Source organism: Rhinopithecus bieti, unplaced genomic scaffold (genome assembly GCF_001698545.2).
Source record: "Rhinopithecus bieti isolate Rb0 unplaced genomic scaffold, ASM169854v2 scaffold_5948, whole genome shotgun sequence".
Taxonomy (NCBI): Eukaryota; Metazoa; Chordata; class Mammalia; order Primates; family Cercopithecidae; genus Rhinopithecus; species Rhinopithecus bieti.
The window spans coordinates 2,086,466-2,103,535 of NW_016805422.1; the positions used below are offsets into that span (position 1 = coordinate 2,086,466).

Here is a 17,070-nt window from a genome sequence, read left to right on the forward strand (position 1 = left end):
TCTTATTTTACAAATAAAGAAGCTGGGACACATAGAGGTTAAGTCCCTTGCTCATAGTTACCCTACTACCTGTGAGGCTGGGTTCAAACCAGGCAGGCTGGCCTCAGAGCTCATAACCATGGACATTATACTGCCTCTTACTTATATTGTCCATTATCATCATGTATGTGTGTCTATGTGTGTGTGTTGGTGGTGGTAGGGGTGTTGGCAGACACTCTTTGCAAAGCCTACCTTATTTAACTAGTTAATTCTTTGACCATCCATTCAACACTTAGGACAATTAAAGTATCAAGCACTGCACACAACAGAAGGGAGGTGGTAGTAGACAAAGTGGCTAAGGGCAGGGGGCATCTGTCTATGCAATAAGGGCAACAAGGATGTTGACAAATTTTAAAAAGGTACTACAGGAGTGAGGGCAGGTAGCCTCAGCCTACTGGGGTGCATGGGAATGTGGGGGTAGAAAGAAAGGGGTGAGAATCAGAGAAAAGGTCTAACTCCTCAGAGGACATGAGGATGGCCAGAGCACTGACATTCTTCTACAAAAGCCTCACTATTCCTGGCTGTCCTGCCCCAGGCTGGTCTACCTGATGCCCCGTTGGCCAGGATGACTTGTCTGTGCCACAGCACTGAACACCAGGCGTGCATTCTTCTCTCCCAAAACTCGGCTTACCATGGCCAGAAAAGGCAAGTGTTTTAGAGGTATGGTTTCAGGCAGACACATCCTAGAATTAAAATTACTTCAGGGATATCTGCAGTAAAGTTGAAGGAAACAGTCAAAAGGCCAAAGGAAGCAAGTTTTATTGAATTTACAATGTAGAAAATATTTGTAGTTCCTTAGACATTTGCATTGCTATAAAATTACACTTTATTTTATAATTATTAATGGTTTGAAGAGAAATAAACAGTATAAACGAAATATGGCCCACACAATGAAAATGTAAACCATATAAATCAAAATCATAAAATAATTATTCAATACTCAGAGGCCTACCTAATATATAAATATGAAATTTCTTACACACACATACAACAAAAGCCCACAAAAACCATCACTCTGAAGCTGATCACTGTACAAATATGAAAATAAATCTTTAACCTCAATTTTATCTTCAGCAGGAGGGCTGTGCAACTTGGGTTTATGCAAATCACATGAAGTATTAAATAATCAAATGTCACATATGTCATATAAAGCAGCAAGCAAAAAAATAAATTATGAAAATGCATGGGCTAAAAGTTAACAGTGAAAAACATCTCCTTATCCAACATTATTTTCCATAATAAAATTAAAATATTTTACAATGTATCAGGATACATTTAATAAAGGACTATAGTGTAACTGTGATTTTAAAAGCTCTTAAAGAAAACAGGAACAAGGTGAATAACTTCGACAGTAATATGCAAATGTATTAAGTCTAAGATAAAACATTAAATATTTTGTTCTTACTGAAAATGTGCTTTAAATTTGAGAACACCTTCATGAAATCAAAACGCTGGTAATAATCAGGATCTCCCAGCACTGCAGCATACATTAAGAAGCTTCTCTTTAAACATGATTGCTAACCAGAGCTCTAAGTCTCTCATTTGGATTATGTTACCAAAAGATTTATCAGGGCTCAAATAGTTAAAGACGATTGGTTGACGATCAAAGGCACTGGTGTAATCTCATCAACGTGGGGTACGTTGATGGGACAATCCAGAGATAAAGACTATGAAAATACTTCTGTATTACAGGTATACTCTTTTACAGATTGTAAAACAAATAAAAAGAGACACTTTGGAGAGAATAAATAAAGGCAACACAGTAACATATAAACTAACACAGTTTTGTGCAACTGCACCAAAACCTAAACACGTGTCCCATATATCAGCATCTATATCAGATCCAATCTCATCAATCTCATCAAAAGATGCCACTAAGACAAACAGCCATGGCAAAACTTTTGCTTCGTCGTGCCACATAAATAATACCCCCCTTATTTTGAAAAATTTCCCATACGCAAGACATTCTTTATGATTAGAAATGTAATCTTTTCTTTTTCTGGAACCAGGAAACAGGAATTCATGGCAGAGTTGCTGAGGATAGATCCAACTTTCCAGCAAAAATATCAGGTATCTTTAATAGGGAGAAGGTATGTTTATAAAAGTTAAATGATGTTGTAGCTATTTATAATCTTTGCCTGTAACATATCTGGTCAATTCCCGTTTTTTAAAAAACCGACGCTTGAGGAATATAAGGTTCTATCACAAACATCGTGAACAGAAAAAATATTGCTACATGGAATTGTTTTGATTCATCAAAATAAATGTTTTAGCTTATATAATACAATAAATAACAGCTATTTTTTTTAAGTTCCTTCAGGAAGCGACTTGGGGCCTGGACCTAGATGAAGCAAGGTAAATTAGAATTCGGTGTTGTAGCCCCACCCTAGGCTCAGGTGTTGACTCCTTTGGCTCTTAGAGACATCTCAGTGGGGAGGTCTGGGAAGCAATGCAGATTCTGGAAGGAGAGTAGGCCCAACCAGGTCATTGGTGATGATGAGGGACTAGTCACATTAAACAAAGGACCCTGACTCACCTTTCCTAATGGCAATTCCTCTTTTATAGAGATTATTTCAAAACCATACATAGTATTTCTTTCATTGATTATTACTTAAGGAAGTTAATGTTAGCAACTAGGGAGTTAGGGGACTTAGATTACATTACAGGTTACGCTTCTAAACCATGGGAAGGTTTGAAATCAGCAGGGATATTTTCATTTTGCAAAATGTTAAATCACTCTAAGTACTAGTATTTTTTTAGTGAGATAATTCACAACCATAAAATTCTTACCCTTTCAAAGTATACAATTCAGTGGTTCCTAGTATATTCAAACAGTTATGCAACTATTACCCCTATTTGAATTCCAGAACATTCTCATCATCCCTCAAAGAAACCACATACCCTGTCCTCCCTTTCTCAGCCCCTGGCAACCACTCCCTTAAGTGAAGAGTAACAACTTTCCTGGGCATGTGCTTTCAGCAGTATACAGCTTTACATGTCTTCATTACAATTTTTAACATCAAATTTAAACAATGGGCTTTGTAACTATTCTGAGATTATGAAATATCCTTTTATATACAACTATTTTTGTCTCAAGCATGTTTCTTTATACATAAAAAATAGATGTTTCCATTTTTTTCTCAATTAAATTCTGTCCTTATTTCAGAAGTGAGAAAAATCAATACTCCAATATTAAAAAAGCAGGAATAACCACAGTTCTTATTATTAGCTGTGGGCCACCACACTCTCCTTCCTGCTGCTTCCTACAGAATCTGAGGTGCCAAGGGCTGCAAGGCCTTTGAGGGCAAGCTGCACATTTTACAGATGAAGAAACAGATCCGACACGGGCTAGTGACATGTTCAAGATCACAAGGCCAGTTAACAGCAAACCTAGGATGAGAACCCCTTCTTACTAGAACTGTAATATCAAATATTTAAATGCTGACTTTCTGGGTAACCTAATTCAGCTACCACATGAATCTAATTATGTCAATTTCCTCTACAGCTTTGATCTGAGCATGTGAATTTTTTTTTTTTTTTTTTTTTTTTTACCATTTTAGAAAACATTTACATGTTATCTTTTAAGACCTGTAAGGACATGACTAGTCTATTTAACCAGAGGGCCCAAATCACCCACTGAGACAAAACAAAGAAGAGCCAAAGTTCCAGAGGGACCTGAGAGCAGGGTTCAAGTTTCCTGCACTGTAACTCTCCATATGACAGTGTCAGTAGGATGTGCCACTCTGTTAACAGCCAAATAAGTCACACAAATTCAATATTCTGGAAATGAAGACTTCACAGGTCAAGGGTGTTTGGATTTAGCCATTGCAACAATTCTTCATCTGTGGTGACTTTCTGGAATTGGTCCCGGTGAGATTGGTAATGGATTTGCTGTCATCCTTGTCAGTTCTCTTTTTCACTTCTCTGAGAGAGACAGAGAGAGAGAGAGAGAGAGAGAGAGAGAGAGAGAGAGAGAGAGAGGATTACTGAGGTATAAAACTAAGCCACAGATGGTTCTGTAGAAATAAAAATAGTCATGTTGAGTGTCTGCATGGCCTTCTAGACATTGTTTTAAATGCTTTATAGGTGTTGACTTAATCTTCATAAGAACCATATAAATTTGCTGTGCTCCATTTTGTATGTGAGGAAATGAGGGCAAACAGAGGTAAGACAGTTCCCTTAGGTCACATGACTACAGAAGTGGGATTCAAACCACACAGGCTGGCTCCAGCACCTGTTTTCTGAGCGCCAGGCTACACACACACACACACACACACACACACACACACACACACCCTCCTCCCCTCACTGTCTCCAAGGTTTCAGGATGCTGCAGAACCTGCGATACACACAGCTTGCTCCTTAACACTCTGGAACCTGGTTTCCAGCTTCATGTAATGCTTGCTGAGCTTAACAAAAGCAATGGTGATTTTATAACCATGCTTTAATTATACATGATCATGGAGGTAACAATGGATTTACCACCATCCTTTTCTGTCATTATAAGTTTCTTCCAGTATTAACTGCTAGAGGCAAGACTCACAAAAAAATGTCTTACTCTCCAAGATGTTATGAAAACCCCCAGGGAAGTATCCTTCCAGGTGCAGCCACTGGGCGTGCTTGTGAAATATGAAGACCAGAAGTCTCACCTTAGACAAGCTGAATGGCTATCTCTGTGGGCGAGATGAGTGCCTCCCCAAGATGGCCCCAAATAATTCTGCCCTTCCTTGTCAGTGCCTGATGCCTCTCCCATCAAGAGATGAAGGTTTGCCTCCCTACCCTCTTGGTCAGAGCTGGTTCTCTACCTGCTTTGACCAATAGAATATGGAGGAAATGGTATTCTGTGACTTCTAAGCCCAAGTGTTTATAATGCAGGGCTGCATCAACCGTTACCCCTTTTGAAGTCTAGGGTTCAAGAAGTCCAGGGTTCCTCAATGGAGAGAGGCCACCGGAGTGGCCCTGGAGACTGAGATGCCACATGGAGTGAAGCCACAAGGAGAAGCACCCTGGTGGCTGACATCCAGCCCGAGCCACAGCCCTGGTGGCCATCTGACTGCAAACATAGGAGATACCCACACAAGAGCAGTCAAGAAACTTTCTGGCTGAGATCCAGCCACCTTTGCCAATTGTGAGAAAGAAAATTTGGTTGTTGTTTTGGGCAACTACATTTTGGGATGGTTTATGATGAAGCACTTAACTGAAACTACCAGGAGTCTGTGTGTCTCCAGCAGAGCCACAATGCACAACATAAATACAATGGGATCCATACATGTCAGTTTGAATTACTTAGTAGCCAGATTTTTAAAAGGTAAAAAGAAATAGGTAAAATTAATTTTATCAATGTATTTTATTTAACCCAGTATAGCAAAAATATGGTCATTCTGGCATGTGGTCAATAAAAACACTATTAATGAGATAATGTGTCGAAGGCCTTCAAAATCCAGTCTATATTGATTGCATACAGCACATCTGAATTGGATTAGCCACATTGTGAGTGGCTAGTGGCTACCAAACTGGCCAGCATAGCTGCAGAAGGTGCCGATAAATCCTACCTTTTGAAAACCACTGCACTGTCAGTTGGAAAGAAGACATCTCAGCAGGGAAAAAAATAAACTCGTTCTAGCTGTAGGCCAGCTGGTAAATGCAATATACATGTTTTTCATATTTGATATATACCCCAAACACACACACCCGACAGGAGATGGGTGAGTAGTACTATCCTCACCTCACAGATGAGGCAACAGAGACTCAGGAGAAGAAAGAGGAGACACAATTCAAACCCAAACACCCCGGAAGACTCATTTCAGGCTGCTGACCTCCAAAATGGTCAGATAATAAATTTGCATTATGTAAGCCTCTACATCTGTGGGAGTTTGTTACAAGGACAACGGAAAATTAATACAACTTCCAAATGCAAAATCTCGGTCATTCTGTCATTGAATAAATGCCCAACTTACGCCAGGCTCTGGGACCTTCAGCTAGTGAGTGTTGAGGGAGAGTCAGATGTCTAAATAAATAATCTCATGGTCCTGAGACAGCAGCTACCACAGATGCACTCTGTGCCTACAGATGTGTTGTGGGCTTCACAGAGATGGGGCTTCATAGAGACTTTTGATATTGGAGAGACCTTTTGAAAGAATAGAAAAGGAGACTACAGGTGTAGGGAACGGCATGCAGAAAGGCAGAGGCATAAAAGAGCTTGGCCATGATTGGATGAAGTTTGCTGTGTCTACAGATTATCATTCATTTGGGAAAAAGAGATAGAAATTCAACCAGAAAGGTAGCTGAGGTCAGGGTGTGTATTTGTTTGTTTTCACGCTGCTGATAAAAACACCCGAAACTGGGAGCGAAAAGAGGTTTAATTTGACTTAGAGTTCCACATGGCTGGGGAGGCCTCAGCATCATGGAGGGAAGCAAAAGGCACTTCTTACATGGCGGCAGCAAGAGAAAAATGAGGGAGAAGCAAAAGTGGAAACCTGGGATAATCCCATCAGATCTCGTGAGACTTACTATCACGAGAATAGCAGAGGAAAGACCGGCCCCCATGATTCAATTACCTCCCGCCAGGGTCCGTCCCACAACACATGGGAATTCTGAGAGATACAATTCAAGTTGAGATTTGGGTGGGGACACAGTCAAACTGTATCAGGCTGTGATGGGCTATCAGCCATATGCTAAGGAGCTGGGTCTCTGTGTTGTCGGTAGGATACCAACGTGGGGTTGGATGCAAGAAAGTAAATATTAACTGGATCTTTATTTATAAAGATTACCTGATTACACGGTAGAGGATGAACTGATATTAGAGAAACTCCGAGGCAGAAATTCTTGCACTAGCCCAGGTAGGGAATTTTAAGGCCTGAACCAAAGCAGAAAAAGGGAGAAAGCGAGAAAAATGCATGGATTCAAAAGAGACTGAAAGATGACCTTCAGAAGCCACTGGAGGCAAGGGGTGAAGCAAGAGAGAAAAGGAATCAAGACTGACTCCAGGTGACTATTGTTTAATTGTAATTTTGGTAGACTCCTGAGAAAGGGAATGCAGATTGAGGGACATGTTTAAAGCCACATGAACACACTAGGATTTGGATATGCAGAGTCACCATGGCTATGGAGCTTCCAGTGGGGAGTTCACTCTAGGCCTATGGAATTTTAAAGAGGTGGGGGGTTAAAAAATACAAAAACTGGAAGTTACCAGATGGTTCCAGAAGCTGTGTGGATGGAAGACATTAGGCAGACAGAGAGCAAAAAGAAAGAGAGGACAGCCGGAGACCCTGATTACCAACATTTAAGCAGCAAGCCAGTGATCCAGGTTGGTGGTGAAGAGTCCTCACGCTGCCACTTACTAGCTGTGTCACTGAGCAAGCTGATTAAGTATTCTAATTTCCAATTTCCTCATCTGTAAAATGGGTACAATAACCATAGCATCTTCACTGAAAAATTCACATCTCTCTCTTCTTGCAGATCCAATGGCCTCTATCAGCTACGTACCATATGGCTGCCTGGTCATATATTGTCATTTTTTTTTTTCTGTAATGTTAAATTGCAAGGCCAGTCTTTTAATCCCTTGATGTCTCTATTGAACATAGCATGGGACTATGCACATGCTCAGTGCCCATAATGCAGACATTATTGAACCTGAAAGCAAATATTAAGGGGGAAAGTATATACCCACACTTTCATCTGGCCTTCAGCCAAAAATGCAGGCATGCTCCACTTTAAGGAAATTATAAAGATACAGTTCCAAACATCTGAAACAGATTTAAGGCTGGGATAATTAGGGTTCACCAAAATCTACCATACACTTAATGACTGCAGTTTAAATGGCTCAGTCTTATGGACAGATTTACACCCAATGGGCTCAGCTCTGATGCTGAACTGATACCTCAGCCTAAGTTTTTTGTGTTTTCTCCAATTTCAGGCAATTGATAATTAAATGGCTCTTGAACTTGAATCTATTGCAAAATGTTTACAGCCTGTGGTTCTGGTGATTGCAAATTTACTTGCTAATGGGACAATGGTCATGAACGACGGCCTATCAGCACTACACGGAAACTGTGTTTCTAGGAGAAGCTCTTCCTGGGATTGAGAGATTTTCCAAGAAAATGCAGAGTAGTTCAGGTTGTTAACCAAATATTTATGGCCTCCCTTTAAAAATAAATTGTTTCAGACAGTGCAAACCCATACCTTCTCCTAGTTTTATGCCATTATATGATCTCACCCTATGAAATCTAAATTGAGAACATATATGTTTTGCATTATACATAAATTTCCCAAGGTTGTAAAAGTTGAACAAATGATAATTTTACCTGTGGAGACTATAACATTTCCATTTAAAGGTTGGGTAATTTGATAAGCAAATCTGAAGGCTAAGTATAAAGCAATTGAAGTCTTCATATGTTTGCTTTATTTATAATTTTTATATTTAACACATCACTAACATCACTAGACGCCCAAAGCCAGGCCATAATGCAATAACAATAAAACAAAAACCTCTATGAGAAATGATTTTCAAGAAGTTTATCTGATTTCTTTACTTGTCTAAAGCTTTTTAAAATAAATATAACCTGTCCATAATGCAGCTGAAATAACCTAGTTATCAAAATGCTTTTGCATACCAGTTGTTTTAAGTAAACACACACAAGCTGGTGTCCAAGCTTCACTGTAAGCAGGGCCAACACGTGGCTGACCCAACATGCCTCATAGGAGCAGATGGGGAGAAAGTCAAAGGAAACTTACAGCCTCTCCCATCCTTATGACATAATAAAGAGATCGATTCTTCACCGGGGCACTTTGGAACTGTTTAACTTTAATACAACCCCATAAGACAATTGAGCATTAAACAGTGATTAAGATATTCAGTGGAGTACAGGCTGTCAAATACAGAGTCACAGATTGTTAGAATTAGAAAGGACCTTTGAGGTCATTTTCTTCAGCCCCCTCCCTCATTTTACAGATTAGAGTTGCCAAAAGAAAGACAGGGACTTGTTCAAGACCTCATAGCTATTTACAAATAGATTTAAGAATGGACTTGGAGCCTCGTGACATCATAATCCTCCAATATGCTGGGGAGCAGCCAGTAACCACATGCAAGGCTTGACCCGCTGCATCCGTTACTGCTGCATGGGAGCAGCAATGCAGTGCTCCGTTGACCAAGGCTAAGGCATCCCAGGGATGCTCCAAAGACCTGCAGATCCTTCCCTGCCGCCATCTGCCCCAGCAACTAGATCACTTCCATCCAGCAGTTCTCAGCAACATATGAATGAAACACCAACACAGCCATTTGAAAAGTAAAAACCTGACAATTCAACAGTTATTTGATCTTTAGTGAAGTCAAATTCTGCATTTTACTGAACACTCCCCTCTTTACTGAATGTAGCTTGTTTGGCCAAACAGCTGGTGTTCCCTGTGTACCCACAAGTGCGTGGAATCTGTTATTCAACGCGATAGATAAAAGTTTTACTCTGACTCTTTTTTCACGAATGTGATATTAGCCCATGATTCTCCTACTATTCACAGCCAAAAACAAACGAACAAACAAAAAAACCCAAGAAACCCCATCTAATTTAGTTGAATGTATGGGTGTTCAAATATTCGCTTTTGTTTTCTTTTAAAAGATGAAATGGTTTGGAGGTTTGTCCCCTCCAAATCTCCTGTGGAAATCTGACCTTCAGTGTTAGAGGTGGGGCCTCGTGGGAGGTACTGAATCAAGCTGGTGGATCTCTCATGAAAGGCATAGCTCCATCCCTTGTGATGAGTGAGTTCTCGCTCTGAGTTCACAGGAGATCTGGTTGTTTAAAAGAGTGTAGCCCCTCCCCACTCCTCACTCCATCGTCATATGACACGCTGGCTCCCCTTCACCTTCCACCAGGAGTAAACGCTCCCTGAGATCTCACCAGAAGCCAAGCAGATGCCAGCACTAAGCTTCCTGTAAAGAGTGCAGAACCCATGAGCCAATTAAACCTATTTTCTTTATAAATTGCAGTCTCGGGTATTCCTTTACAGAGATGCACAAAACAGCCTACTGCAAAAGGAAAAAATGTGCTAGGGCACATTCAAGGTTAGCACTGTTTTGCTTGAAACAAAAATGATTTCCAGTGTTGTAGGGGGAGGTGGCTATCTTTCCTGGACTGATGTCAAAGAGGGAAATGTTCAAAGACTCTGAGTGTGAATACAGGGCGTCTGCCAAGCCTGCCACAAATTAATGCCAAGCAGGACACCCAAAGTCCATATCCTGATTCTCTTAAGTGAGGGCAATAGTTTATCACACGGCCCTAGTCCAAACATTCTATTAATAGAACTCCATTTTATTAAGCACTATAAATGCCAAGTCATTAATGTGTATATGTGAGTGTGTATGTTTGTGTGCATACATACATATATATATATATATATATATATATATATATATATGTGTGTGTGTGTGTATGCGTGTGTGTGTGTGTATATATATATATATTCTTTTTAATAGAGACAAGGTCTCACTATGTTGCCCAGGTAAGTTTCAAACTCCTGGGTTCAAGTGATCCTCCTGCCTTGCCTCTCATAAAAATGATAAAAATAATCACTCAGGAATTAAATGTCCATCAAGAATCTGTTTCCTCTTGGCCAGCAACTAGCATGTCCTCCTTCCCGCTATCTTTTCCTTCCTGGATCCAGCAGCCTCCATATTGCTGAAACCAACGGGATCTGCTGGAATTACAGGTGTGGGCCACTGCACCCGGCCCTAAGTCATTAACTGAAAAACAGCATTAAAAACATTGCAAAGTATTTTAACTATCAATGTTCACCAGCAAAAGATGCCAATTATCATACTAAAATTAAGATTCTTATAAAACCTTACAAATAATCAGAAAAAGAATGACATACCTAAAGTTATATTTTAACTTTGTCTGCAATTAAAGATGATTGCTCTGAATTTTGTAATGTACATTTTGATTTTTTTCCTTTTTTGATATTTAATCCCTTTAGGCCAGTAAAGAATAATCTTTTCATTTATGACAGAAAACTAGGTAGAAGGGAAAAATCTAATGTATAATGTTATTTCCTAAGAATTACTTCAAGGATTGAACTACATACATTTATATCCAAGTTCTTTAATGACGCTATTTTCATTCTATTGTACATCCCAAATGTTATTTATTATTAACACTATTGCCTTAGCTTAATAATTACCTAGGTAATAATTTTGACAAAGTGTTTCTAACTGGCATGACATACAATTTGCTTGGCTTTTTCCCCCTTTTTGCCCAGGGAAATATCATAATTGACAGTTGTATTCATAATAGTCCCTTGTGTATAAAATCTGGTTCCTGGAAATGATTCATACAAGTCAACTATTAACTTTGTGGTGACATTTTTCAGAAATGTCAACGACACCTCAGATGCATCTCTTTTGTTTGGCAGTAAAGATATTTTGCCAGTGTTCACAGCAACGTTGCCAGTTTTTATAATATCCACATATTTATTTCTCCCACCATGACTGAAACATAAGAGAGTGTTTTCCCGCATATATTCTATCTACACATTCTGGACAAGAAATGTGACATACGCAACAAGCGAAAATTCAGTCCTACATCCATTTTCCCAAACGTTACCGAGCAAGGTGCAGAACAGCTTCCACTATGTTAGAACCATCTTTGGCACTTGTTTCACAGAATAATGCCCCGTATGTCTGTAGAAAAGAAATATACACAATTAAATGAAGCCCTTCATCGAGTTTCCTGAAATTTTACCTTTTAAAATCAGTAAAATAAAAATATGTTCCTACTGAGCATGCTAAGAGTAACTAATAGCTAAGAAACTGAATTCAGAGTTCCAGTACTTACAAAGAAAATGATTTAAGCATAGTTACTCCAGGAACAGTTCTCCTAGTTGGAGGATTTTTACTTTACATTTAAAAAATAGAACATTTCATGTTTTAAGGTTTTTATTTCCAACAGTCAAAACACATGCTACCAAAAGTTCTTTATCAAATATTCTGAGACAGATAAAAATGAGTTCAAGATAACCACTAAGGATTTAAATGTCCATCAAGAGTCTGTTTCCTCTTGGCCAGCAGCTAACACACCCTCCTTCCCGCTAACTTTTTCTTTCTGCATCCAGCAGCCTCCATGTTTGCTGAAACCAAAGGACACGCTCTAGTCTTCTATTATGCAACCTCCCAGCCATAGTGCATATGATATCATGTCACTCTCCTGCTTCAAATCTTTCAATGCCTCCTGTTCCTCTTTAGATAATGTACAAATGCTTTTCCATGGCCAATGAGGCCCAGCTTCACGTGGCCCCAGGCAAGCTCCGAGCTTCACCTTCCACCTCACTTATCCCCCCTCACTCACAGAGCTGCAGTTTCCTCTGCCTTCCTCCAATTCTCCAATGTCCGCAAAGCCTTCACACCTCGGGACCTTTGCACCTGCTCTTCCCATCACCTAGGTTCCCTCCACCCTCCACCAGTCTGACACCTACCTACTTCTGGGATTTTTAGGTAATGCTGCCTTGAAGTTAAGATTCAGTCGTTCCTAACCCTGAAAAGTCTGTATTAGGACTTCCCATCATAAACTTTCTGAGCACTCTGTGATCCTCCTGCACAGCAACTGCCACAATTATAATTGCTCAAGTTATTTTTGTGTGTCTTTGTCTGATCAGCTGGAGACGTTTTCTCCTAATAAAGGAGAACTAAGTGTTGTGGGCCTGGGTGTGGGTTAAACAGTCCTGTGGGGGACAAGGGAAGAAGGTGACACTTGCTCTAGAACAGAGAGAATGAGAAAAGCCAGGAAATGGGGAAAAATGCCACAATGGGAACTTTACCCACGAGCCCACAAATCCATAGAAAATCTGCAAACACCACAAAGCAAATGCATTTCCAGTAGAAACCGTCAGTGCTGGTGTTGACCTCTACATCCAGGGCGATATGGGGTGAAACAGAGACTACCTTTGAGGATGCGGGACTGTGGAGGTCACAAGATGCATAAGGAAGCAAACTGGGAACTCTGGGAAATCGTGGAGAGGGAATAAAGCTGGCAGGCAGCCAAGAAGAACCAGATCTCAAAGTGGCTGTGTGGGACCGTGTCTAGCATGTGGATTTCATGAGCTTAACATCTGTTTCCCTCAGATAGTAAACAATATGAGGGCAAGGACTGTTTGCTGTGTTCTCTGCTCTTGGCCCAGCACATAATGAAGTGTTTTTTTTACATGGTGGATACCAATAAAAACGGATTGAATGAATCTCTTCTGCATTTCATTGCCTAGTTTTGACATTTATCACATTTGGTGTGCAGTTCTAAATTTTAAAACAAGAACGATTATTCCAGCTTAAAATATTAAAACTGAAACTTCCTTTTGAAGTTCACATACATATGCTACAGAGTAGTTCTTTCCTGGTGCTGACAACAGACAACGCTATCAACATCACATCAGACGGCTGCAATATGAATTTATTTGCCCCAAAGTGCATCTAAGTACTTGTATGGGTAAGACAGGTCAAAAGAGAGCCAGGTAGCATTCTGACATGATGACAGATGACACTGATGGGAGAATAAACACTGCCCATGACAACAATCTGAACAGGAATGAGTTTATTCCTGTATACAAATGCATACCCCAAAATGCATATGCATTTGTATATGGGAATGATTTTTCATTCAACTAGACACAAATCTTAGAGAAGAAGTCTTCCAATTCCCTTCCACACAGGTGAGACACTGTACCATCTTCTACCTTTGGCATTATAACCCTCTGAAACCGAAGCCATCTTTTCAAAACAGGACACCATTTTCTTCCTTTACTTGGATTCCAGGACTAGAGAAGGTTTCTAGGAACTAGGTGAGAGGGAGGAGGAAGATGATGGGATTATTTAGGTTCCTTTTTGTCAATGATACTCAATGGGAGAAAATGATTATGCGATTGTTTTACTTTCCGAAGGGACTTAATCCTTGGCATAAAAGAGGTGGGAGTCACGGCAGTTCTGCCTGTGTGAAGGACAGAAGCCTCAAATGGGGGAGGTTTGTCAAAGGACCTCTCAAGCAAAGGTAGACAAAAGTGAAAGGTCACTGACTTCAAAGCCATCAAACCCCTATGTTCTCTTCCAACTCTGAGGCTTCCTCACTCTTACCATGGCCAGTTTCTCTCCAAAGTGCCCTGGGACACATTTTTGTCCCTCTGCAGCAGCAGTGTCACGAACGTCAGCCTTGTTTCCTACCAACATGATGGGAACAGTCTCATGGGCTGCATCCTACCAGGAAGAAAGAAAAACGGGGCACACATCAAACACTGGACACAGTACGCTGACCACAGAACAACAGCAACAGCAATTACCATTTTCCCTTTGCCCCCTTTGTGCCAAATCCTATATAGAGGATATCTTTAAACCTCAACGCATCTCTAAAAACAGTCATACATTTTCCCATTTATAGAAGAGAAAACTGAAATTCAGAGACATTAAATAAGAAGGTATAAGGGTCAGGGCCTGGGTCCAAACTAATTCCATAACCCTTGCCTCTATACAATGCCCCATCCTTAGGTTAATGAAAAGGCTACAAGGCACTGGGATTAATCAGTTTTACGGCAAAGGAAACACGTATCTGTTAATTTCTTATCTCTAGCACACAGAGTACAACAAGTCAATATAAACTCAAAAGGCATGACCACAGAATCGTATTTGGCTGTGGTGCCCACATAATTTTCTACAACTGTTACTTCAAACACTAGTGATCGCAAGTCAAGTTCATTATTACAGTTATAAAACACACAGTAATTCTTCAGCTACAATGAACCAAAAAGGCAGTTTGGAAGCTCCACACTCACTGCTCTCTGGCTTACAACAAAAGCAAAATATAAAAGTCCTGAAGGTCAACATTTTTCTAAGAAAGAGTCAAGGACCAATCTTTCAAAGTAATGGTTTCTAAGATAAGGCTCCCATGTCAGCCTATGCAATTGTCACAGGGTCCCAGAGTCACAGTGGAACTCATGGAATGTGAGATGAGTGTGGCAGAGTCAAGTCTGAGACCCACCCCTCCACCAGTTGGACCCACTGGCTGTGTAAGATCAGGCAAGTTTCTGCAGGTTTCCGCTGCAGTCTCCTTGTCTGTAAAATGAAGGACTGAATGAGGGCATACCCCACCTCAGCAGGCTATGATGAGAATACAAGAAGACAACCTGACTAGCATAGAAACACAAGTTTCTGGTTCCTAAATAAGAGAAGTGGCAGCCCTGAGGAAAACATGTGGAAATTACTCTTTGCAGTGACTAAAGATACCTGCGTACTCATTGGGTTTGGGGCTATGCCTGATGCAGGATCAAAAAATGTGCCGCAACATGAAATTGTAATTGACTTCCTTTCTCTTCAGGCAACATTCCTTGGACAGAAGGCTCCAGAGTGTAATAAAATCAAAGGAAAGAAGGGAATGAATGGCCTTCTCCAAAATTAGCTGTTTCACTCATTAATGTGCTAGTTAATTGTCTTCTTTGATGATCTCAGGATGCAAGGGGCATCACTTGAAAGTTATTAGTCAAATATTCATTTCAGTAAGCCCAAAAATCCAGGCATCTAAATGACGTCTCAAAGCACAGAGGTAAAGGGCACCTCCTTCAAGTCTCAACTTAAATATCTCCTTCGCAGTGAGGCTGCCTTGATGAAAACAGCAGCCCACTTCCTCATCGTCAGGCCTTTCAACCTGCTCTCATTTTGTTTCTGTAACATTATCACCTTCTAGCATATCATTTCATTTATTGATCTATGTTTGCTGCTTTTCATCGGTCTCCCCTACTAGAACACAAGCTCCATAAGGATAGGGCTCTGTTTTCTGAACAGATATATTCCAAGAACCTAGACTGCTACACAAGGACCGGGTAGATAGTCAAAAAATATTTTTGAATGTGTTAAAGTTGGGAAGAGATCTTACATCTCAAGTATCTCCATTCGGCTTTTACCCAAATATTCAATCAATAAAATATTCATGACAGGTAAATAAATGGCTATAATTTTACTTTATCCATAATTCTATTACAAGATTTTTTAACTCAGCAGTTTTCCATCGAAGTGTATCAATTATTAATTAAGAGGGTCTGTTCACCGCTGACAGTCTACTGCTTCTCAATCCTCTGGTCTATCCAGGTGATCACACCACTCATTTCTACCCATATTTACAGTAGCCATATAAACTGTCCCTGCAGGATTTCCTCAAATTAGAAAGAGTAAGCCATGGAGAAACTTCACTGTGCCCATTCTTTTTCTAAGGTGAAAGTCAAACGCCATTAGTAGTATCTAATTTTTCATCCAGAACAAATTTAAGAATTCATCTCTTCTACAGTTTTCTTCCTTTTCAGACCCTATGAAAAGGTGATACCAACGGCAGAAAAGATGTCTTAGCTCGTGAAGGTGCTTTGCAAATTATGGCAGTGGTCACTTGACATAAGGGTTATTTCGCTGTGGCTGCTCAAAAAAAAAAGCTTTTGTGCATCCTTTTCTTCAGCATAACCCAAATATTTTAAATAAAGACTAATCCAAAAATGTCAACAATAAAACAATTTTGCTGTGGATTTTAAATACTAATATGGATGAGTTAGGGTTATCTGTTATTCTCTGGACTTACTGCTCTATCCCAGGGATCTCCATTTGTTCACTTGCATAGTCACCACTCCTCTATTCTCTAATTACACCTTAGGATTCCTTTATATTTGAGATGGGGGTCTCGCTCTGTCACTCAGGCTGGAGTACAGTGCACAATCATGGCTCACTGCAGCCTCGACCTCCCAGGGCTTATGTAATCCTCCCACCTCAGCCTCCCAAGTAGGTGGGACTAGAGGTCTATACTAACATACCCAGGTAATATTTGTATTTTTTGTACAGATGGGGTCTCACTATGTTGCCCAGGTTGGTCTTGAACTCCTGGGCTCAAACCATCTGCCTGCCTTGACTACCCAAAGTGCTAGAATTACAGGCCTTGGGATTCCTTCTTGATGTCAGAGGCTTCTTCAAGTAATCTTCTGCTCACGCTGGTGCTTTATCAAAACGGCAACCACTGTTGAATCAGGAGGTTT

At 40.2% G+C, this 17,070-nt stretch overlaps 1 protein-coding gene across 2 annotated transcripts in view; it reads right to left on the bottom strand.

Moving 5' to 3' along the window:
• Window positions 1–775: 775 nt before the first annotated feature.
• Window positions 776–17,070, bottom strand: part of RASEF (RAS and EF-hand domain containing) — a 77,955-nt gene continuing 61,660 nt past the window's right edge. Inside the window, exons 15-17 of one of the 2 annotated variants that reach the window (XM_017872364.1) lie at window positions 14,144–14,263; window positions 11,631–11,707; window positions 776–3,963 (exon numbers count right to left, since the gene is read on the bottom strand). In XM_017872364.1, the coding sequence (XP_017727853.1) occupies window positions 3,858–3,963; window positions 11,631–11,707; window positions 14,144–14,263 (303 nt within the window). In that variant the 3' untranslated portion in view covers window positions 776–3,857. Of the gene's footprint in view, window positions 3,964–11,584; window positions 11,708–14,143; window positions 14,264–17,070 lie in introns of both variants that reach the window. The other variant, XM_017872365.1, reaches the window with a different exon arrangement.